This window comes from Podarcis gaigeae (genome assembly GCF_964106915.1).
Source record: "Podarcis gaigeae genome assembly, chromosome: Z".
NCBI classification, from domain to species: domain Eukaryota; kingdom Metazoa; phylum Chordata; class Lepidosauria; order Squamata; family Lacertidae; genus Podarcis; species Podarcis gaigeae.
The window spans coordinates 47,522,974-47,547,247 of record NC_139691.1 but is presented as its reverse complement, the minus strand read 5'-3'; the positions used below and the strand labels follow the sequence as shown (position 1 = coordinate 47,547,247).

Below are 24,274 nucleotides of genomic sequence, written 5' to 3'. Positions count from 1 at the left end.
CCCCTGCCCGTACGGGCCAGTCTTGCCAGACTCTGGGGTTGTGCGCCCATCTCACTCAAGAGGCCAGGGGCCAGCGCTGTCCGGAGACACTTCCGGGTCACGTGGCCAGCGTGACATCGCTGCTCTGGCGAGCCAGAGCCGCACACGGAAACGCCGTTTACCTTCCCGCTGGTAAGCGGTCCCTATTTATCTACTTGCACCTGGAGGTGCTTTCGAACTGCTAGGTTGGCAGGCACTGGGACCGAGCAGCGGGAGCGCACCCCGCCGCAGGGATTCGAACCGCCGACCTGTCGATCGGCAAGTCCTAGGCGCTGAGGCTTTAACCCACAGCGCCACCTGCGTCCCTAAATGCACATAAGTGCTGCCAAATAAGTTTAATGGTTTGTTCCAACAGCTTCCAAGTAGAGGACTGTGTGTATCATCATAGATTTTGGTAGAATCAGTGAAGGCTAGAACTAACAAAGGTTTAAGTAAACTCTGCCAAACGTGGATATTTCTGGACTTAGCCCATGCTGGCAAGGCTGGGTAGCAATTAAGAAATAGTGGCTCATCAGTGAAACCACCACCAGGGCAAGATATTTTCTGCATTGGACAGAGGGGAGAGTTCCCAGGGTCACTGTGGGCAGAGAAAGATTTAGGATTTCAGCTTCTATGGCATAGGAAAAGAAGGGAGCAGGCAGGCTGTGCCCACAGGAAAAAGGTGTTGTTTTACACGAGGCTTCGGTTTTCTCTCTCGAAAGTATCTTTGGGAAGGAGAAGGGTAGAGCCAGAACTCTGGACAAGGGCATGCAGGGCAGAACCATCTTGTTTAGGGAAGTTTTTAATGTTTGATGTTTTATTCTGTTTTAATCTCTTGGGAGCCACCCAGAGTGGCTGGGGAAACCCAGCTGGATGGGCGGGGTATAATTATTATTATTATTATTATTATTATTTATTGATCCCCTCTTGAGATTAATGCCCTGAATTCTCCAGTGTAGACCGAGGTGTAAATACATGCCCAATAAACCATATTTCCTAAAGAGACATAGTTTTCTCAATGAAAACACTGCCCTGCCTGAGCAGCTAGAACCCCCTGGAGCCTTGCTACCACATGGCAGATTGGGGGTGGCATGCTGCAACCTTTGTAACAGTATGTATTTCAGAAAGGTGGGTTGCTAGGCATGGTCTTCACTGCAACATTCAGAGTCTTTCAGGCTATAGTTGAGATGCTAGGATGGGCTGGTAAGTTTAGGGGAAACCACAAACATCCCAATTAATCATTGTCATGATGGTGGTAAATACTGCAAATTTGAGAGAATTTGTTCAGATCAGTAGACCGACCCTGTATTGAAAGTGAGTTCAGAAGAAGAGGGTTTCCCAGGGAATAAGTGGATCATCCTGGCTTAACCTTTGAGAAACTGTTCCAGGTTAGTTCAGCCTCCCTAGGGCAGCATTCACTGACCATGTGACATTACCACCGGTGGGGAATGTGGGAATATCACCAAGTTTCCTTTTACCAAGCTGCTTCAGCATCCTACCTGTGCTTCAGTGGAGCTCTGCATACAGCCTGTGGCTAAGAGGTGGAAGATCTTTTAATGGCAGGAGCAGGACATGTTTCATAGAATTGTAGTGTCCAACCCCCTGCAATGCATGCATCTCAGCTAAAGCATCCATGACAGAAGGCCATCCAGCCTCTGTTCAAAAGCCTCCAAGGAAGGAGAGCCCACCACCTCTCATGGGAGTCTGTTCCACTGCCAAACAGCTCTTGCTGTCAGAAAGTTTTTCCTGAATTTTTAGTCAGAATCTCCTTTCTTGAAACTTGAAGCCATAGATTCGAGTCCTACCCTCCAGAGCAGGAGAAAACAAGCTTGCCCCTGTGGCAGCCCTTAAGATATTCGAAGATGGCTACCATATCTCCTCTCAGTCTCCTCTCTTGCAGGCTAAACGTACCCAGCTCCTTCAAGCGCTCCTCATAAGGCTTTGTTTCCTGCCTTGATTTCCATGTTTAACATGAAAGATACTGTTAGAAGGCTTTCTTTGTCACCATGTAAACAAGGGCTAGCTGAACTATTTTCAGTTTTGCTCAGAACATCAACGATTGGTTGTGAGCTTTGAAGATGAATGCTGCAGTAAATACCTGAAAGGGCTTGGGCGTGCCCCTCAAGCACTTTGCGCTCCAGAGCTCCTATTGCTTCTGTCCAGACCCTTCATAGGAACCTAGGAGGGTCAGATTTGGCGGGAGCAGAGAGGTAGAAGACTTGGGCTCTGCAATGTGGAGGGAGAGTGGGAGGGAGAGTTGGAGTGTGTTTGTGGAGAGAAAACCCTCTGGCATCCAAAGCAAAGGGACAACAATCACATTTCTATTAAATGTTTCCTGTTGCAGTTTGCTCGGCTTTGTCCTGCTGAGAAAACCGTTCTGCTTGACCAGAGATTATGCCTGCTTATGGCTATTGCCATTGGTCTTGAAATGGGACGGAACAGTTCCACTGGCCAGGTAGAGTTTGGATGGAGTAAGAATTCCACACCCCTCCCTTTTGTGACAAATGCTTTATGCAAGCTCGAAGGTACAGCCGAGTTTCTGTTTGATGTGGATTCGATGCTGAGAGGACAGTCACCCACTTCCTCTTTGGAAATCTGGGAATTTATATACCACTTTTCGTATAGCAGCATAAGCAGGGCTCCAACCCCCCCCCCAATAAGTTATGCAATTTCAAACATCAATTAGAAACATTAGAATCACATTTGGAGGACTCTGGGTAAACTGGACTTCCTCATGGGATATCCAGGCCATCTTCCTAGCCCTTCCCACTTCACAAACTTGCACACTTCCTCCCCTCTGGAATTTATCTGGAGAGTTTTGCAGCTGCATTTGAGCAAGTCAAGGAGCTAAAATCCTATGTACGGAATGCAACACCCCACCCCACCCCACCTGCCTTACCCAGAGAATAGTGCTGTTATGGTTATGGTTCAAAAGTGGAGTTCCTCCCCCACAATTATATATTTGTTTTCAAATCAGAATGAACTACTGGTGGAGGCCCTCGGACACATAGAGACTTGTTGGGATATTGGGACATATCTGAAAGAAACTGGTGAGTTGGAGATTATGCAATACAAAGTGCTGCTGTTGACACAATATATATCTGCCCAAAGAAGTGGGTGGGACTCTCATCTTGCTTTGGTAGACGCTGGTACAGTGACTTCTCTTGGGATGCAGGAAATATATGCAGCCCAGGAGAATGAAGAACAAAAGCATGATGCTGGAGAGCTGGGTGGGAAGGTATGAATTATTGCTGCACAAGTTTCTTGGAACCTAGGCATATTTGCTCAGAAGTCAGTTCCACTGAACTGAATACAATTTATGCCCAAGTCAGTGTCGATTGCAAGCATAGTGTTGTAAGTATACTACTTATAGTTGCTGCTTACAAATGTTAAGCCATATGTGGTGGTTGGTGGAAGAGCTGGAAGGAATAAAAAAAAAGCTTGACCCTGAGACATATGGTGAGAGGAGACCAAAAATGCTCCTGCAGCTGAGATCTTTTCAGAGGTTCAAGCCTGCTTCAGATGGGAGTCACCATTTTTGAGGACTACCTGTACCCCTGGACATCCAGTGCTCTCTTTAAAATTCCTGGGGCACACTGCGGATGAAATTCCTGGTTTAAGATGGCAGATGAAACTATTCCTGATGGAAACTTGCAAGCAAACACCTTGATGCTAAGGAACCTTGTTAGCCTTAGAACTGAAACAAGCTCCTAGCCTTTGTCTTCACTACCCTTCACAGAAGACATGTCAAACTCAAAATAATATTTTGGTGTGTAGTCTTGGCTTCCAAATTTCAGATATTTGTGTAAATATCAGACTGCTTGTTGGGTTTAATGACAAATCATCTGCCTGAAGCAGTCACCTTTTGCCACTACGTAGCAGGGCCAAGTTTGTATCCCGGGTTTGTATCTTACCCACAAAAACTAGTACAGTGGTACCTCTGGTTGTGAACGGGATCCGTTCCGGAGCCCCGTTCGCAACCTGAGCAGAACGCAACCTGCGCATGCTCATGATGTCATTTTGAGCATCTGCACAAGTGGTGAAACCCGGATGTAACCCTTTCCGGTACTTCCGGGTTGCCATGGGATGCTACCTGAAAACATTTTAACCCGAAGCATCTTTAACCCGGGGTATGACTGTATAGCAAAGGCAAAGGATCTATATTCTCCTTCAGCTAAGTGTCTATCGATTTAGGGGTCTGCCAACCTCAGTACACAAGCTGATTTAGCGACCAGCTAACATGTGACTCTCCTTCTACTCAAAAGGCAACTTTTCTGAAGACCCATCAGATACGTTACTTCTCCTGTATGAGTTTGAGGCAAGAGTAAAGCTTGGTGACCCGAAAGTAACCATTCTTCTGGATACAATTTTGGAAAGGCCCAATATCGATACTAAGATGCTGGAATCAATTGCCTGTAAGAGCCATGTTTGCATTTTATTTGCTTGGTGGGACCATGTGTGCTCCACAGCCCAGTGAATTACTAATCTTTTGGATCTCTGTGGGGCAAACTATTGCATTCACGGGCCTCATATTGCCACAACCATTTCTTTTGCTTTCCTGTTAGTAGTTCAGCTGCAGCCTGCCTTGTAGAAGTTTTGGACCAGAGTTAGTGGTAGTGGAAGAAAGACAGGCTTCTGCCACTCAGACAGTTCGCTTTCCAGTATCTGGCATTCCGCTCCCCGCAACCCGATTGGCAGTCTTTTGTCCATGGCAGTATTATTGCTACAGTGGCCACCAGCTGATCAAAAGAGGTGGTTGAATTTGTTTGATACCAGCTCAGGTAAACGGCAACATTTGAAGCAGGAAAGATTTTCAGCTTCCCCTGTGCTTTTGACTGGTGCAGTCAGCATTTTCCTCACCAGGCACACTGATGTAACATAGCATAGCAACAGAGCTTTGCACTTCTGAAAGTGACTCTCTTGTCTTGCCTTCCTTTCTCCAGCGCTGGCCATGGCTCCACCGGCTTACTACCCTTCACTCGCCAAGAAGGCCCTCAGAAAGCTTTTGACTATTAGCAAATGTGAACCCTTCGATGGACTCACTTTCAGGTAAGGATGAGCTACACTAAGGGCTATGCATCCTGGCCAGCGGAATCTCAGTGCGATCTGCTTTGCAACCTTGTTTACAAGTCCAGGGAGGGGAACTGACTGTCAGCATTCTATTACTTAACCCGTGTTGCTCAAATAGAACTCGGCAGGGAAGATGATGCAGACAAAACTAGAGTTAGTTGCCTCTGCCTGTCACTGGTTTTGGCCGCACCAACCGTTAAGTCTCCCTGCCTTCCTGCCCTTTAAGTCCCAATGGGTACCTGCCACCACTTATCGCAGCTGTTTTCTTAATGAGATGGGGTACGTGTTGTAAGTGAAGTCCTTGATGAGGCCTCTTTCCTTACATTCTTCCCAGCAAAGGAACCCACCTGCATTCCTTCCTCCATCTGAGTGACCCAATTGATACCACTGGGTAATGAAGGGCTCTGCCCGGGTGTTTATACTTCACTTTGTATACTTTGAAGAGGTTGAAGTTTGGAAAGGAATCTACTGTCCCCTTGGAGAAACTTTGCTGTGTGCTTTTTTGGGGGAGGAGTGTCAAACTGACAACTGCTTTGCAGATGAGTCAGAAGGGCATTCTACACATGCTTGCATTGAATTCTCTTTCCCTTTTCTTTGCTGATATTCAGCAAATGTATACATAGCTTGATTCAGCTTACTCTGCCATCTGATGCGCCTGGAGCAGATCCATATGCACTGGTGGAGTCACAGGGCTACTTTGAAGAAGCTCTGAAGATTTTGGATAGCATGGTGAGGAGGAAGTGCCATCAAAATTATTTCCTGGTAATGGCAGTTGGGCTGGGAATTCATAGCTGTCAGGGTTTCCCTTCTTCCGGAGTCACTAGAAGTGGCCACCTGTGCACTATAGACCTTGCCAGGTCTAAGTAATGAGATATGGCCTCAATATCTAAAAGGTTTCGGGTGACTGACATGCACTGCTTCATGTGGTTGGGTAGGGGCTTGTGAGCTGAGCTGTAGCCCAGGTCCTTCTGAACCGAAATTTGTCTGTAGCCAACATAAGTGCTCAAGAAATCCTGTCAGATTTCCTCAAAAGCTATTGTGCTGCATCAAACTCATATTCTTTCAGTTTCTACTAGAACTACTGCCTCAACGTGAAAACCCTGATCAGTGCTGTTTTCTCCTGGTTACTGGCAGGTGCTGCGGTCCAGTTATCCAGATGAAGAAATATTCTGGCTCATGGTTAGAGCTTGGAACATAGGAGTATACTACAACACTTTGGCCAGATATGTTACAGCTGAGCAATGGTGTCGCGTAGCAATGTTCTTCTTGAATCACCTGAGAGATATATGTACCAGCTACAGAAGAAAGGTATGGAAGGATGAACGAAACAGCTTAACTGTGGTTCTAGAATATGCAGGGAGATGGCCTGTATTGAGCAGGTGCAAACACCATAGCATGCAGTGGATGCAATAGGCTAAATGGTAGGTAGTCTCTTTTACATCCTGGAATCACTAGCTGAGATTAGCCATGTTACAGATAGGTAGCCGTGTTGGTCTGCCATAGTCAAAACAATTTTTTTTTTCTTCCAGTAGCACCTTAAAGACCAACTAAGTTAGTTCTTGGTATGAGCTTTCGTGTGCATGCACACTTCTTCAGATACATCTTCTTCAGGTATCTGAAGAAGTGTGCATGCACACGAAAGCTCATACCAAGAACTAACTTAGTTGGTCTTTAAGGTGCTACTGGAAGAAAAAAAAAATTGTTTTGAGATTAGCCATGTTAATCATGAAGGGACCTTGGGTTAAGGAATTTGCCACTGGTGGATGGGGGAATACGCAGATAGGTTTTCCTAGAAAGCTGTTTGACCTAAATACAAGGGGCTCAAACTGCATTAGACCCCCAGCATTCAATGCATGACACTAATCTGGCTTTTTTGTGATTTCTGCCCACAGATGACCGCCTTTTACCAAGTATTGATGGACAGACTTCCAGGAGCAAAGGGACCCTCTCCAAATAAGTGACAGAAATCAAGTCCACAGCAAAGGCAGCTGGTGCTGTACTCAACTTACCGTTCATTTTGTTGCCCAAACCAGATAAATATTTTGGCTCATGGTTAGAGCTTGGAACATAGTATACTACAACTCTTTGGGCAGATAGAATACAGCTGAGCAATGGTGTCATGTTAGGTGAGATAAACTACCACCTTCTAGTTTGTTAGAGATGTTTGTCTGGAGTGGGGTTGTACAATGAATAAAATAGTTTAGCAGTTGCAATGACATTTGTGTTTTCCTATTTATTGGTTTAACTTTCCATCCACCTGGTAGAAGCAAGAAGTTTCTATACCAGGGTACTCAGCAATTTCCTTCAGTCCCCACCACCCCGGAGCGCTGCCATGCTAGCTGGGGTTGAGGGTAGTGAGAGGTATGTCATGTTGGCCATCCCATTCCTACACTCAAAAGGCACAAACTAGAAAGCAGTAGCAGCTGTGCAAAACGTAGGGGAAAGTAACACTCAATTGTGTTTTTGCCTCATCTCTTCAGTAAGCTGGCAACTATTCATTTTGTCACTGGCCTGTGCTAGCTAGGACAAGAACCATGCAGGATCTGTATAGGACATAGTAGGAACTACTGCTGTTATTGCTTGAGGTGTGTCCCTCTGCTACCAGCCTACAGAAATTTATACAAGTATTGAACAACCGTTTTCCTACAAGTGGGTGGGTGGTTCCATTCACACCACTAGGCAGGACTGCAAATCAAGCCACCTTTGGAAAGGGGTCTCCTCCAGTGCCTCTCTAGCTGCCAGTGTAGGCCATCTGATAGACTGCCTCCTTGTGTGTCAACATGCAGACTAACACACAGCAACTTTTATTTACCTTGAACCTGCAACACAATGGGAGCAATGCATGAGAAAGTATGTGTTCCTGGATTTGTGGTGAGAAGTATACTACCCTAGACTAGGCCCCCGGAGCCAGTGGCAGCCAATACATTGATGACAAGCCATAGCCCCAGAATAAATCCTCAGCAGACAAGTTCATTGCAACGTTCTGTTTATTAAAAATATATGTCTCCTTGGAAGAAACACTGGTAAACCAACTAGTGTCATGATTGATACTTTCAGCTATGCCATGGGTACATAGGCCTTTTCTCCATGGGCCTAGAAGACAAGGCGACAGGCTATTAGAAAAGAAAAGGAGTTAGAACCTAGAGACTGGCCACCTCAGAAGCTGCTGCTTTTGTGTACAGGCCAGTTCTCAAGAATGTGCCTTGCAGTGCCAGCTGAGTAGAAGTCGCATGTGGCCTTGTCCAAACTCCCTCCACCAGGAACTTGTAAATGACAGTTCCCTCATCTTTATTCTTCATAGTCCTGCCAGCAAACAGCAGCTCCAGTGCTACCAAAGTTCCACTTGGTTTCTTGCAACACAGCCGATGTGGAAACAGCTTCTTGCTTACCAGAATGAATCTCCACAGGATGAGTTTTCACCCATATTTAACAATGAGGCCCGTGCACAAATATCACAATGAATGACAGAGCTACCTACCAGCTATGGAGTGGGCAGCATCACCCTGCTGCAATCTGAGGCCGAATCCTACTCACTCCCTTAGGACCAGTAACACTGGGGGCTCCTCCCATAACATCCATTGCTGTCATTCCATGGAAAACGGATGCCTATGAGTGCCTGATTCGAGAGCTGGATGGGGCAAGACTGGGAAAACGAGCAAATCTCCTTTTGAATAACAGGCAAGGGCTTGTACCAAACTAGGGAGTGCTTGAAAACTTCTCTCAATAATGATCCAGCTTATTTTCTTGCTCAGCGGGCAAACAAACTTTTTTACCCACACAGCTTACACATTGACGGACATGATTAGGATGAGCATATATCAAGGCTTCCTGGAAGCAACTGCCTCAGTACATGTAAAACTAACAGTCTGTGCCTCACAACAGCGTGCATTCTGAATTCCACCTACCCTTTCCTGTCTTGAAGAACTGCAAGCTGAGGTTGGCCATGTGGGGTAATGGGGGCTCATCTCGGAACAGAAATTATACAGAAATGCAAAATAAGAGGGATGGTGTTCTTCACTGAGCCCCTGGTGATGCACTTGTCAGGAAGGGCTTCCAAGTGTTACAACCAGAATTTGACAAAATTCTGCTAGAATAAGGATTTCCAGAGAAGTCTGTTCTGAATGCGGTTGGGATATTGTATCCATCTATGATGCAGATTCTCTTCCCATTTCCATCTGCTGCTTTCAGCTTCGCTGTATGCATCTCAAAATGTTATTCCACCAGAAAAAAGTCAGTGGGATGGAGTTCAGTCTCCCTACAGGGAAGTGACCCCATCACAACAAAGAACAGCTGGTGTGCTCATTCCACATGGTCTGTAGGTTGGGTCTGAGTCTGGAATCTATTTACAACGGAACAATCTTAAAAAATAACTTAAAAAACTGGATTGTATACCCGTTAAGTTCATTATTAAAATCAAAAGCTGGGAATAATGAAAAGCCAACACACCAACACAAACATGATTTTGGTTTAACGCCAGCTTTAAAAAAAACCAAAAAACCCAGAAGAAACCCCTCATGCAAACACATCAGGTGACATAAAACAATGTGCAATAGGTAGCATTTTCAATTTGCTTTATGGTGCTCAAATCAACTGCTGAGGCTTCACATGTGGTCCTGGGCTCTCTGCACACATCACAACCACAGCGCCAGTTGCAGTTCTTTCCAAACACAGCCTTCCCTACAAAATTGGATTTCCAAAAAAAACACTCAGCAGCACCCAAAGAAACCAAACACTTGGTACCTTTAAATCCACCCTCAGCCACAAAAGGTTTTCTAGGCCACATGGCTGAGATATGACAGTAATATAATTCTTGCACTAACAAAGTACCACTTAAGCAGCCCCCCTCATGTTTTTAATTTTATATGCACTCTGTTGCCTTCCCCTCCATCACAGTGCTGGGTGAACACTGCACTCTTGGAAAAGCTGCCCCAGGTTGCCAGTCCTCAGCATGTTTACAGGGGCAGACCGTGTCCTTATCTGTTGCCTTGGTGGCTCTTTTAAACTAGTCCTCATCTGCTACCTCCCATCTTGCTTCTTTATTTTAACTCTTGATAGTAATTTTTTTTAATTAAAAAAACACACAAAACTCTCAAATGGGGTTTGCCTCCATTTCTAAAGGAGCAACAGGAAGGTCCATGCAGGAACGGGTGGGGACAGTCACTTGATGAAGGAGATTGGTCCATCCCAAGAAAAAGAAAACAGGACTAGAAAACTCAATTGTCAACCATCTAAAAAAGGGACAGGGATGGTCTTCATGCTCCCCGCCCCCAAGGGCAGGGGGCTGGGGGAGGGGGTCTCTGATCTTCTCACAAGTTGATTGGAAAGTGGAGACTTCACAGTTTCTCAGGGGATGGGACCCAAATATAATGCCCAGATTGGTCTTCTATTATCTGTTTGATTTTACTGTAAATCTCTTCCAGAGAGTCTCCTTGTACAATGGCTGGAAAACACAAACCAAAAACAGTTATTTACTAGTGTAGAAGAGACATCAAACTTGGCAAGCTCCTTTCTATCTACCTGAGGAGGGAATTGTACTGCCTCCTCAAGTTCAAATTCTAACATCCAACTTAAGTTGTGGCATCAAGCAAAAGATTGATGGAAGCCAATAATATCTCTATCCCTGTGCTTCTGTATTGTGCATGAGAACAGGTTTCAGGAGCAACTAACTGCAGCAGAACCAACTTGCACTACTTGTTCAGCACTGGAAACAGCTTTCTGAGCCAGCCTACTTTAAAAGACACCAACACGTGAATTTCATCTTGCATTACCTTTTCTAAAGCACACCGTGTAACATCTGCTATAACCTCCTAGGGATACCCTGTACCCTGCTAGAACCCTGATGGAGACGGCAGGAGATTGCTGCAACCTTTTCAAAGGATTGCCAGCCCTGACACTTTTCCAGCCAAGCCTAGCCTGTCCTTAAAGTCTCCTCCTTTTAAAATCCTTGGTGAGCACAGGTACAGGTGTTGACCATTTCACATGGGGTTCTGCTCCCAGGCCTCACATGCCCTGCCTTGCCCCCATTCTGCCCTCTTCCAGGTCCAGAAGGACCTGCACACCAATTGGACAAACCTAAAATGGTTGCTGCCTGTACCCTTTTCTTCACAAAAGATGTGAGTGTGAATGTCATCACCAGTCATTCAGGAACAGTCTAGATTCTCACCTGTAAAATATTCTCCAAATTCCTGCTCCAGTTTCATGGCTTTGTCAAATACCTTGTTGGCTTGTTCGTATGTCTGCCTCCGGTTCATCTCCCTGCCAGCCCAAATGGAAGAGACTCAGTACAAATACACGAGACCTGGCACAAGCCCAGGCACATTTCTGGCCACTGTGTAAGAGTGCAAAATCCAAAAATAGGCTTGTGTACAGCTCCACTGGCAATGCTGCAATTGAAACAAGTCGCTTGAAGCTGTAAGTCTTCAGTTCAGGGATGGGTAGCCTGAACAGAAGGTGATGTTGCTCCACAATTCCCATTAGCCCTTGCCAGAACACCCAGTGATCAGGAATTATAGTTGTCTGTGGAAAGCTTTCCTTTCTAAGGTGGGCCTATCGGTGGCTGGTACAGGAGATTCTGGAATCCCAACAGGCAAGGGCTGTGTTGATAGAGCATGCAGTGCTCCCTAAGCTGAACCAAGTGCAGAAGAGGCAGCCACTTTCTCTTCATGGCATCCCCTTTTCCCCACTGCATGTACACGCACACACACACCCTCCAACAGCAGGCAGGATAACAAATATTCACAGCTGCCATACTACTCACATGAGTGCTTCGATGGATTTTGGCTTGATGAAAATGGCGATTGGGTACAGTTGTGCTTGCTGCAACCTCTTGATGGCATTGCCAGACACATCAAGGATACAGTGCTTCCCCTGCAGTACCGAGGGTGCCAGTTATTACCAAGCCTTTGCTAAGCAGTTTCAACAAGCCCCCACAAACAAAAATCCCACTCTAAGATCACAACACACGCCCTGGTCACTAGGTGAGTATAGCTACATCAAAAATCAGATCATGTCTGGGTCACTCTAGGGCTGGCACTCTCTTGCATGCAATAAGCTCCTGAACCTGCAACATCAGTCCCAAAAGGGCCTCAGTGTTTTATTCCCAATTAAAAGTGATGCTTTCAAGTGTCCCAAGCCCACAATAATTTAACTTGAATGCATTGGACTTTGTGCTAGCGGCTCAGTCACAGGGCAGAGAGAACTCATGAACAGTACCTGAGAAGCTATGACAGAAATCCTAAGGAGGTTGCAGCCACAGCTATCACATGTTGTCCTGGACACAGTTACTTACCCGTTCTGCTACAGCCCGCACAGACTGAATACTGGTCCCATAGAGATTGTCATTGAACTGCCCAGCCTCAATAAACTTGCTGTCTTGAATGTCCTTCTCCATCTGCTCCCGGGATGCCACAAAGTGGTAATCCTGCCCATCTACCTCATTCTCACGCCTAGGCCTGGTAGTGTCTGGAATAGAACATAGCAAATCTGGAATGCATCAGCCCTTTCTGTTGCTCAGGGAGCAATGTCCACAACTATGGGCTCAGAGTCCCCATCTTCTCAGGCAAATTAACAGGTATGGCTAACTTCGGCTGTACAACCCAGCATCTGCAGTATGTTGAAAAAAAGAAGGACCAACTAACAGCAGAATCCTGGCTGCCATGTTGAGCCCTCTCCATCCCTTCTCATTCAAGTATTCAAACAGGGTGCAGGGCTTACAGCCATTGCTCAGGTGCAAGTTTCTCCATTTCACTTTGAATTAACCCATGCTAGGCTATCCCAGAACACTCTTCTCCCTGCAGGGGACCAGCACTTACGTGGCACACAGGAACCAAATTTGTGTGGGAACTCTGAGATGAGATCATCATTGACTCGGTCTTTCGTGGGTCCCAGAACGATCACTGGTCTCGCATAGTGAACTGTAAATATAGCCACAAAGATATGAGGGAGCCTTAAAGTGTAGCCTCAAGTCAACTCTGAAAAAACTACCCTGGAAAAGCAGAGCAGAGGAACATGAGAGCTTCCACTCATTGTAGTGCAGCAAGCTCTTCTTTTGCCAACTTACTTTCTTGCCGGGTCACAGGTTCATATGACAGAATTGTGTCCTCTTGCCCTTCTGAAAGAAATGGAGAGGAAACAGTCAGCCTGTGCTGCAGATGTCGTTGCAGCAACAACCTCCCAGCCACCCAAAAGTGGCAGGAGCAGAGTGACAAAAAACACACAATTCTCAGGTACAAAGCTGCATTTCTCTACAACGATTAGTGAGAAGAACTGCCTTCCCTACAGTATGTGCTTCTCACCCTGCTCCAACTTTAGAGGGAAGAACCTCTGAGAGAAGCCATCTTCCAAAGGATGCTATCCCCAGCACTGAAGGGCAAGTGCCCTAGAGGCACACATTCCAAAGCCTGCAAAATAAATGCAGGCAGCAGCCTCTGTACCAAGGGAAATGGGCATCATCTTTGCATCCAGTTCAGGATTACCCAGTTATCAGACTAAACTTTTAGCAACATTAGATTCCACCAATATTTGCAAGATGGTATCATAACTCCACAGGGACAGTTTCTGAATGGGAACTACTTAGCATTCAGGCCCTAGAACTAAGAAGAAAATGCAGAGTTTGTGGCTTTGTGGAACCTATCCATCTTACATCCACACACACAAATACATGGTTGAAGATTTATTCTAAGTTCTGTCCCAACACATGTTTGGAGACCTAGCTCTAAAACAGCCCTGAAAGGGGTGGGAAAACAAGTCTTGTCCTCCAACACAGAGTGAAGCAAGCAGAGGATCTTGAGGGTTTGCATGCAGAAAGTATGGGACAAAGGGGAGGGACACTTACTGGAACTACTCTCGCTGTCACTGGTGTTTGATGTCACGCTCTCTGCAACCAAGAAAGAGACCCTGATTCAGTACAAACAGATGCAACAAGAGAAGACAAACACCAACTGATGATGACAAGAACAGGGGTGGGGTGGGGTGGGAGAGAGAAGAACAGTGCAAGGGCAAGCTGAACAGATAGTTAGTACATGCTCTAAGTCCCCACCTTATGGTAACTTGGTGCATTCTTTGAGGAAATATTGTCTCCCCTACTCTCTAGAAGCAAAAAGACTCATGGATCTCTTGCCAAGACAAAAGTGCAACACCACATATATCCTGCCACCCCCAGTAGCTCATCCCCAGCAGGTGTACACAGGGGACCCCAAGCACAGGCAGGAAAAGCTCAGACATACAATCCTGTTTCTAGTTTGCTTCCTTTTCCTAGTCATTAAGGCACAATCTTATCACTGAGAGTTACAAGAGGGGGTTGGGAAAAGGAAAGGTAGATGCTGGCAGAGCAGGCAGGTGAAGACAAGACAAAAAACTACAGGGCTGCCCTAAGATACTGCAGGCTGAGGGATTCCCATTTCTATGGCATAGATGAAAAGGGGCTCTCAGACAATGCCAACAGGGCAGAAAGCAAGGCTTCATCCACTTAGGATTTCCTAACACCAGGACCTCCTTTCTGCCTTGCCAACATCCTTCCCTAGAACTTGCTTGCAAGTAATCAGGAAGTCCTGGTCCGTTTACTGTACTCCTCACTGGTGAGCTGTCTTTTAGGGACAGGTTCACAAAGCCTATTCATTGGCCACAGGCTAGAAGTGGGCTCAGTTCTCTTGCTCCATAGCAGGCTACGGCCCACATGATGTTCAGAAGCGTCTGACTGGGCTCAGGGATGGTGTGGCTGCTCCAAGCGCAGAAGCCTGTTTCCAGTCACACACATGCTAGCAATGAAAAGTGATCATGTGCAGTGAAATTTCACTTACTCAGGTTCTTTGCGCCATAATAATCGTCACTTAACCCAGGGAAGTCCTGATTCACAGCCAGCCAGAAGTGGGAGAGGGGAGAGAAGAGAAGAGAAGAGAAGAGAAGAGAAGAAGAGAGAGGAGGAGAGGAGAGGAGAGAAGAGAAGAGGAGAGGAGAGACAGAGCCAGGACAGCATTAGTGACAGGAGTGCAGAATGGCAGAGAGCTGCAATAGCAAGTGAAGTTAAAGCTCCTGACCAACACTTTCAAAGATCCTCTCTGCCCCCAACCCTCTGGGCATTCAGAAATTCCTGCCCAAAGCTCTAGCTCAGCCACCTCCCGAAGGCCAAGGCTATTCAGTTTCCCAACACATTTTAGCACCAATGTCTCTGGGTATTTCTCAGCCCTACTTAATACTGCTTAATACTAGATGATCTAGCCCAGAGATGGGCAACTTGTGACTTTTCAGGCGCTGCTGAACTCTCAACTGTCATCATCTCTGACCACTAGCTATGCCAGTTATAGCTGACGGGAGTTCAGAGTTCAACAACACTTGGAGAGCCACAAGGTTTCCTTCCCTTGATTTAGTGAATGCCTCAGACAAAGGGGTGCTTCAGCAGAATCACTGACAGAGAACTGCAAAGAGCAGCCACCTCTCTGTGGAAGAAGCAGAGTATAAGACCCTGTGTTTTTGAGCCACCAGACTAACCAGGTCAGTGTCACCAAACTGAGTCCCTTGTTCTTCCAAAATTCTCCTGGGCAACTGGTACCAAGAGGCATGGACTCCAGCAACAAGCCCAAGAAAAACACTGACAAACAGATGGCTTTGTCCATTTCATTCATTTCCCCCATTAATCCACACTTGCCACTCTTAATTCTACAGCTGACTGCAGGTATCAGCATGAAACTGTTTGTAGATGAACAATACAAGAGGAAGGAGCTAGCCCCAGATATCAGCCCTGTTCCACAAAGCACAGACTGTGAAGACCTCTTGCAGAACTGGAAGCTTTTCCAGGCATTTCAATACACTCTCTGGCTCCCACAAGCCCAGCATTTGCAACCAAGCTTTTTGATTGCTGCTTTTCTTGCAGTGTCAATAACAGGAGAAGGCACGCTGGCCCGTGCCAGTATGTATGCTTTACATGCAGAAGGTCCCAGTTCAAGTCCTTGTATTTCCTCATTTAAAGAAAAAGGATGCGGGTGAAAGGAAAGTCACTGGAAAAGCACTGCCAGTCAGAGTAGACAATACTGGGCTAGATGACAAATCATTTGTCCTGAAATAATTCTGCCTCGTATGAAGGCATTAAGGTAGGTTAATATTAGAGCCCATGACACAGGGGCAGCCAAGCTATACTGTGCCACACACGAGCCTGACAGCAAACACAGGGCAGTTCTTTCATCAGTGACCTGTTCCCATATATATGGCATTAAGAGAGTGTTCTCCATTAAGTCACATGTACTTTACAAGACTATTGCTGTTTTAGAGAGTGCCTCAGTAGCCCAAATTATGCAACCTTTATGTATTACACTGGTGCACATCTTTTTGCCTGTTGGCTCAATCTATTTTGCATTACAGGGCGGAGAAGGGAGCTATGCTGGCCCTGCATTTTCACCAGCAACTTCTGTGATACCCACAGGACTGGGCTCTCCAAAAACACCGGTTGGAGCAAGCTGCATTACTGTATCCCTATACAGGATTTTTGGCCTATGACAGTAGAGAAGGGAGAATGTTGGTCAGTCACCAGAAAGTTAGGGAAAGGTGGCATACTCAAGAGGCTGACAGATCCCCTATCAAAGGACACAAGTTTCAAGGGTGGTCTGGAAGCATAACTAGTGCAGATAAGGTAAGGGAGAGCAAGCAACAGTGACTGGGGATACCAGGAGCAACTGGCAACCTCTCCTACACCAGTGCTTGTTTCAACTTGACGACAGCAGGGAACAGAACACCTCTTGGACTTGCATCATCTCTCAACAGAGGCAGGTGAACAGCAATGCTCACTCCAAGGGGCTGTGCATGGCCTTGGGGAAGCTGAGGCCTTTCTGGATAGTGCAGTCCCCATTGCAGTACCGAATCCAGCAAGGCCTCACTACCACAGGTGCTGGAACAGTATTTCTTGTGAGCAGCATGCTGCTCCTTGGCCACAGGAACCTCCCAAGCCAGAATTTGAGCAGGGCAGCTGCTACTTACGGTCCTGTACGCTGCTCTCCTGAGCCATGTTCTCTTTGCTCTTGTAAAATGGGAACTTTCGAGAGAGGCGGAAACTCTTTTTACGTTTCGTTTTGATCGACTGTGAAGAAGATGGAGATGGAAGGAGGGGGAAGAAAGAAAAAAACAACAAAAAGAACAAAAAGAACAAACAATGGAGTTTAAAGCATGCAAGAAAAAATAAAATGAAAAGGCAATGATGATCAGTGTCAGGGGAGCTACCCCCTCAAATGAAATAATGGAAATTACATGTAAACGGGAATAAGAGAAAAATTACGTGCAGAGAAAAATGGGGTTTAGGGATGGTGGAAGATGACTAACCAATCAGCATTTCCACAGCAACAAAGATGTGTCCCTTATGGCCCAACCCTTTCATCACCAGAAGGGTCACTAACACTTCCCTGTCTGCGGCTTCCCCACCACTCAATATATTCATAGTCCCTGCATTCCGTCAACAACTTTGAGCCAGTTCTAGCGCACCTGCGGTTGGCAGTCAGTAATGTAACCTGTGCCTTGGGGAACAAAAGCAGGATGCTGCAAGGCTAATGGGACAGGGCTTTAGGCTTTATCTTCATGTCCGAGGACAAATCAAGTTCCAGTCCACAAGTTTTTCTTAAGGATGCTCCAGCTACCAAACTGAGGCTCAAATAATTCCACCAACCCCTGATCTAGATTAACTGTTGTACCACCTTGGACAGGGCATGATTACATTTATTAAGTTACCTCGTTAACCATTCCTGTGTGCCAACCCTCCCCCCCCCCTTCAACAGCACTTACCCGATTGGACTCTATCATTCCAGTTCGGGCATGGAACTTCACAGTTTTCAACCGTGCTCTTTCCTTCTTTTCCACTCTGATTACATCAAGAGAAAAAGATATTATTACATTCAAGTGTGGCTCCCCGCACACCACTGATCCTTGTTCCCTCCCCAGGACCCATTTCTTTCTCAGACATACCACAATGAGTGGTTAGCCATTCTTCCTACCAGGTCTGCGGTTCTACATTAGATGGGGCAAAGTAGATGGGTAGCACCTTCCCTGCCCAGCAGGACATGAAGAAATGTTCACTTTGCTTGCCATAAATCAGTGAACAGCCCCCAAAAAAGCCACCCCTCCCTGACTAGCTACTTTTAGCAGGTTATTTCAGGCACACCTGAAAGATAGCAGGCTGGCCAAGGGTGGGCAATATCAGCTGGAAACTAGCTCTTACTACAGAATGAACACTCACCTTTTCTTGCTGGGAATGACGCCAATTTGCTCGCTCTCTCCATGAGGGGTCACGAGCCTCGCCTGCCACCACTCATCATCTGAGGCATTGATCACATGCAAGATGTCCCCGTAAGAAAAACTCAGTCCTTGACTGGGCAAGCAGCTGTCCCGAGTTCGGTCATAGTCAAAAAGGGCTCTGTACAGGAATGAAGAACATTAGGAGTACAGGATGATGCCTTTGGCAAGACAAATCACTGATTCACCTAGTTCAATACTGTCTACACAAGGAACCTCAGACCTGGGGGCCAAATGTAGCCCCTCTCCATATTGTTCTCAGGATTCTTACTTGGTCATGCTTTATGTCCTGCTTGAGTGCCGTTGCCTGGCTGGAATGCATCTTGTGTGGCTGGAATGTAGCCTACTGTATTAAACTAGGAGACTCTGAGCTACTTTTCTCTGGCCCTGCCCGCTACTGGCTTTTGGCTCCCATCCTTATGAGGGAACATGGCTCTGGGGCTTTAAAAGGTTCCCAAGCCCTGGGAACCAAGCTGGAGCACTACAGGGTTTCAGGCAGGAGTCTTTCTGAATCCAACCTGGAGATGCTGGGAAGAAAACTTGGGGCCATCTCCATACAAAATGTGGGCTTTACCACTGAGCTAAGGCCTTCCCTTCAGTAAGATCTCCATTGCGCTCAGGGCTTTGTTTCTGATAAGCTCTCATTCACACAAGATACCTGTAACTGGACACCTTGAGACATACCCATATACCAAGTAAAACTATTTATGCCCCACAATTATTCAGGTTTTCTTGTGCAGCAGCTGAGTAGCTGGCTGGAGAAAACAAGCACGCAGCAGTGGGTTAACTCCTCCAATTCAGAAGGGCAGTACAGCTGAATAGGCCAACTTTTTGGAATGGAATTGTGGCCCAGTGTCTGTTCCTAGAACAGTACTTCATGCTGGCTCTTAGTGTTAAAATTAAGATTTTTACTTTAATTATCTTGAAAAACCATAATATTCAGCAGTCAGAGTGTTAGCTAGCCCACTTGGAAGAAGGAAGTGCCATAGCCAAGCAACAATTTGCAAAGTGCCTCCATTGAGCACTACACATAGCATTCAAGCAAAGCGCTGTCAGAGGGCTTTCCACAGAAGCACATGGCTGAAACTGTTTAGCAAGTCCATCAAATAGGCTCCAGCTATTGACACTGAATTATGTATATATTTAATTATTCTGTATCTTAAGAATGTTGTACAATTGCTTTTTATGTTTTGTAAACTGCTGAGAAACAATCTGTGCATTAACAGTTTGTTGACTCTGCCACGGGCAATACAGCTCTGATTCGGATAACCAAGAAGCTGCTCTGAAACACTGGATTTCAAGTACAGTGGTACCTTGGGTTACATACGCTTCAGGTTACAGACTCCACTAACCCAGAAATATTACCTCGGGTTAAGAACTTTGCTTCAGGATGAGAACAGAAATCGTGCAGCAGCGGTGCAGCGGCAGCAGGACGCCCCATTAGCTAAAGTGGTGCTTCAGGTTAAGAACAGATTCAGGTTAAGTACGGACCTCCGGAACGAATTAAGTACTTAACCCGAGGTACCACTGTATCAGTGAGTTTCTCTAACAGCTACAAATATGTGGCTTTCAAAGTCTGCAACTTCTATTTGTGTTCTCCAAAAGTGGTGGAACTGACTATTTCTTCTGCCAAGCAGGATGCTCCAAAGTTCTTTGCCACCCTGTCCTAGGACTTCAGTGGTTATACCTTGCCCAACAGTTTAACAATCTTTAGGGTGCTGTCATTTCCAGAATTCCACTTTCTCCCCACTAAAGGGGCCACTTTCTGCTATACTGTATTCTTTGAAAGCCAGACTCCTACCTGCTGTGGTCTCCTTCAAGTAACTTTAGCATTCTCCCGGAAGGAGAGAAGGAGAGAGCCCACGTTTGACTTAGGGATTTATTTGCTGTACTGGGTAAGGCACCTAGGCAGTACCTCAGCCAGGGTCCGTATGTGAACTATCAGACTGTCTTGCAACCCAACAAGCCTAGTAATTACCACTACCTGCAGCATGACAGACCATTCCAACAGTTTCAGTTAAAACCTGCTCAAAACTACCCCACCCGGAAGAGTTGGGCAGGTTAGCCCAAGTGCAAAAGGACTTGCAGAATGCTGTCTCAATCACAGGAGCATTCAAGAATGTTACACAAGCTAGCTTAACAGTTAACAAGAAGCCCTTACAGCACAGGCAATCTATCTTTAAAAAGGCAAACTATGTGAGCTGAAAGTGTCTATGAAGGTGGGGAGCTCCAGACGACATATCCACCAGCAGCAATGAGCAACAAACCAGTTGAAACCATCAATGTACTTCAATGAGCCAACAACTCTCAGCTACAAAACTGGCTTCTGCTTTATGTAACTAGATCAGATTGCTTAAATTTGGTATCTCCCCCAAAGTTAGGGAAGACCCAAGTCTCTGAAATCCTTGTGCCCAACAAGTCTTCATGAGGCGACAGATTTGTTAGCCTCTTACAGGCATAGTGTCAGCAAGCAAAGAGAAAAGAAGCAAAGGAATGGCTCTGCTGCTACAGGCTCATCTTGTCCCTCCCTACCTAGCTGTTCTGTCCAATTAGCTGCTCAAAGCAGTTATCCTGTGACAAACAGAGAAGTGGCAGTGGTTAAGTCACAGAAGACTGCACACATAGGGTAAATCATAGGTAGCCTGCTGACCTCAGCAACTTTGTATTTTATTTAACAAGATTTACACATCACTTAATCAACAAAAAGCCTGTTCACATAAAATATTCATTATAAATATAAAAAGTTAAAAACAAGCTGACCTATTACAAAAAAACACCAAAATATAAATAAAACAAGCAGCTTTAAAACAAACAAACAAAATAAATTATGTGTTAAAATTACCTGCCTGTTTTTTTAAGCAGGTGCCAAAATACAGCAAAGCTGCATGGCTAATAGTAATACTTTTCTCATCTAAAAATGGCTTCCCTTCCAGAAGGCATTAGCAATCCAACTCCTTTTCTTTCTACAGATAGCAAGATACAGAGGCAGATTTAGGGGAGTGGTTCGTTCGCACTAGGCACTGAGCGAATGACAACAACAGAGGGCGAGAAGCGGCACCAAATTTTGGTGTCACACAGGGCCCCATTGAAATTTAAAGGCCACCACTGCAACACACACAGAACACACACAAGGGAAAATACATATGCAGGGTGCCGCTGAAATTTTAAAGGCCAACATCCACCACTGCAACACAGACAGGACACACACATGGGAAATACAGACTAATATAGCATGGTGTCACAGAGAGGTGACAAAGGTTATATTCAATTTAGCTACACAGTGTCTTGGCCTAAAGGATGACACTCAAGGCATGTAGCAAACTCTCCCAGCACAGCCAAGCCACTGCTGAATGTGCTTGAGCCATGAAAGGTACTGCTACCAATGAAAAGGCAACATGTGCCAGTAAATCTTTGATGTCTAAAAGAACAAAGCTAAGCATCACAAGATACCTCCTTTTCCTGGAAAAAAGAGACTTCCAAAAAAATCACACAGACCTTCTACTAGTACAGCACACTCAAAGAAATGTCCAGGAGGACCAATATGTATTCATCTATGAGAAAGGGTGGCAACTTTACTCACCGGACATAGAGAGACCGCTTTTCACTTGTCCGAAGAGAGCCAGATCCTGAACTCATGCTGCTGTTCATCATCTGTTCTCTGAGGTCATGGATCTTAGACTCAAAACGGCTGTACTCTGCAAGAAAAATGATGCTGGTGAGTTCAGGGAGGAAACAGGCACACAACACCTTTGCTCACCTCGTGTCCCCATTCAATTAAGCACAATATATATTTTATCTGCAAGGGAACCAGAAAGAAGCTCCAAAATGCACATTGTGAAGACAGTTCACATTAGCTATCAAGGGCCAACTGAGATCTGGGCCTAGAAAGCTGCAGATTGTATAAGTCGGATCATGACATTCCTGCTCAATAGTGCAAAATACATATAGATGTGCTAGAGAGACAGCTCACAGTGACCAACCTTCATGATGAATGTTGAGCAACTGAGTATCAGATTCATGGTACAATTGTATCTGTGCACTCAAAAACCACACAAAAGGGCAACTAAAGTGATTGAGGGGATGGAACACCAAATGAAGAAAGGATAATGGATTTGGAGCTTTACAATTAAGGCGGCGCATGACAGTTTAAAACATTGTGGGTGGTATGAAGAGAACATTGAGTTTTTTCTTCCTCTCACAATACTAAAACTCAGTCACCCAATAAAAAATAACTGACAGCAAGTTCAGTACAGGCTGTAGAAAGTACTGTTTTCATACAATACATAATTAACTTATGGAATTCACAGCTACAGAAAGTGCTGATGGCCAAAGATTAGCTGGTTCATAACACCTCCATTTTCAGAGGCAGCAAGTGTCTGAACACCAGTAGAAGAAGGGCAGCTGCACTCATGCTCTGGTAAAGAGCTTTCTCAGAAACACCTGGCGACTGCTGGAAACAGTCTGGATGAAACCTTGTTCCAGAAGGCTCCTCATATGTTCTTAATCATCAATATGCACCTAGGTACTCAATATGCACGTAGTACATAGGTGAGGCTATCAATATTAAATAGATTTAATGTACCCTGCTCACCCTTTTTATTTAGTCTACCCTAAAAAATAGGTTATAGCAATATATTACAGTTAAGCAAGGTATTCAAGAGAGGTGGGCCTTCGGCTTTGCGCTCTGAATTCAACGCTGCATCCTCTTTTTCTAGGAAAAATAATTATGCTCTATATAAGTACCTAGGATATATAGTTGCTAAATAAAAGTTAAGTAGTAGTAGCAGCAGGTGCACACTCAGTGTACAGGGAACTTTGGTAAGGGGCTGAATAGAGATTGTGAGGGGTTTTCTTCAGAGTGGGATAATTTAGCAGAATAAATACCCCTTTAGAAGATGTGCAGAACCTGAAAGCTGTATATATTCCAATTTTATACAGTTTCCCCTGCCTGCAGTAGGAGACAGCTTCCCACTGCTCCTGGGAGGCATAGTCATTCTCCAACAGCATATAGGCTAGACCATTCAGCTTCCAAGATTCTTGTGCATGGAATTTCACAGAATTGGCTATCTGGCACAGACAAAAGCCTAAGAATTTTGACTATTTTTTTTTAAAAAAATAAAAGCTTTCTAACTCTGGCAGTGGTTCTAGGGATTATCTAAACCAGTGGTTCCCCAACTCCCCCCTCCCAGACCAACTGATAATTGTTGGTGGCCTTAGCAGAAAATATAGATTTTTCTGCCTGTTGTAACAATTCTATGTGCTGTGTGCTGGATGCTGTATGATTTTTTTACAGCATTTTTACTGCTGCTTTTGTTTCTTAAATTGTATTTTATTATATTACAGTATACATTCCACAGAATTCAAACTGTAATACTGTTGACACACATCTTGTGCTTAGGTCACGTTCCAGGGACAGCGCATAAAGTCAAAATTGCATATAGTTAATAAACAAACATACATACATACATCTTGGAACCACCCCTGAGTAAGCAATCTTACTTTCTTGAACTGGCATGTCAAATGGGTTTTATCCCCCAAGCAACAGAGAGAATTCTGAGTTGTTCACCCTGTTTACCGGGCTCTGGAAGGCTCTCACAAGATCTTGCGGAGCTGTCTGAGATCTCAGGAGAACTTGAAAGCCTCCCAAAGCCCAGTAAGTCAAGACTCTTTCTGCACCAGGAAAACCTTGTGGAAAAAGAGCTTTTAAGCTCTATGCCTTCAGTGCATTTAATTTGTGCAATTTCAATCGGCCAGCCTCCAACTGCATAGTTGAAAGTGTATATGTTAAACACACATAAGTTGCAAGTTAACTATACAATACAAAAATAAAAGCATCAATAAAATACAGATAAAAATCAACATGAATCACTTAAAAGTTCTCTTCTAAATATTGCTTCAAATGTACCATTAGCATTTTCTT

The 24,274-nt window shown here is 45.2% G+C and overlaps 2 protein-coding genes across 25 annotated transcripts in view; one reads left to right on the top strand and one right to left on the bottom strand.

The window, feature by feature from the left end:
• The window catches only part of TEX11 (testis expressed 11), a 47,704-nt gene extending 40,400 nt beyond the window's left edge, over positions 1–7,304 (top strand). For 4 of the 5 annotated variants that reach the window (XM_083722785.1, XM_083722784.1, XM_083722788.1 and 1 more), the window contains 7 exons: positions 2,363–2,473; positions 2,996–3,068; positions 4,284–4,433; positions 4,962–5,067; positions 5,697–5,817; positions 6,223–6,396; positions 6,981–7,304. In XM_083722785.1, the coding sequence (XP_083578911.1) occupies positions 2,363–2,473; positions 2,996–3,068; positions 4,284–4,433; positions 4,962–5,067; positions 5,697–5,817; positions 6,223–6,396; positions 6,981–7,049 (804 nt within the window). In that variant the 3' untranslated portion in view covers positions 7,050–7,304. The remainder of the gene's footprint in view (positions 1–2,362; positions 2,474–2,995; positions 3,069–4,283; positions 4,434–4,961; positions 5,068–5,696; positions 5,818–6,222; positions 6,397–6,980) is intronic. The other variant, XM_083722786.1, reaches the window with a different exon arrangement.
• A 753-nt stretch (positions 7,305–8,057) lies between these two features.
• The window catches only part of DLG3 (discs large MAGUK scaffold protein 3), a 111,732-nt gene continuing 95,515 nt past the window's right edge, over positions 8,058–24,274 (bottom strand). For 13 of the 20 annotated variants that reach the window (XM_083722795.1, XM_083722809.1, XM_083722814.1 and 10 more), the window contains 11 exons: positions 21,935–22,049; positions 18,299–18,475; positions 17,848–17,923; positions 17,053–17,152; positions 13,922–13,963; positions 13,148–13,198; positions 12,900–13,001; positions 12,377–12,549; positions 11,846–11,955; positions 11,252–11,343; positions 8,058–10,528 (listed from right to left, as the gene is read on the bottom strand). In XM_083722795.1, the coding sequence (XP_083578921.1) occupies positions 10,422–10,528; positions 11,252–11,343; positions 11,846–11,955; positions 12,377–12,549; positions 12,900–13,001; positions 13,148–13,198; positions 13,922–13,963; positions 17,053–17,152; positions 17,848–17,923; positions 18,299–18,475; positions 21,935–22,049 (1,145 nt within the window). In that variant the 3' untranslated portion in view covers positions 8,058–10,421. Of the gene's footprint in view, positions 10,529–11,251; positions 11,344–11,845; positions 11,956–12,376; positions 12,550–12,899; positions 13,002–13,147; positions 13,199–13,921; positions 13,964–14,885; positions 14,932–17,052; positions 17,153–17,847; positions 17,924–18,298; positions 18,476–21,934; positions 22,050–24,274 lie in introns of all 20 variants that reach the window. The other 7 variants (XM_083722796.1, XM_083722806.1, XM_083722801.1 and 4 more) reach the window with 4 other exon arrangements.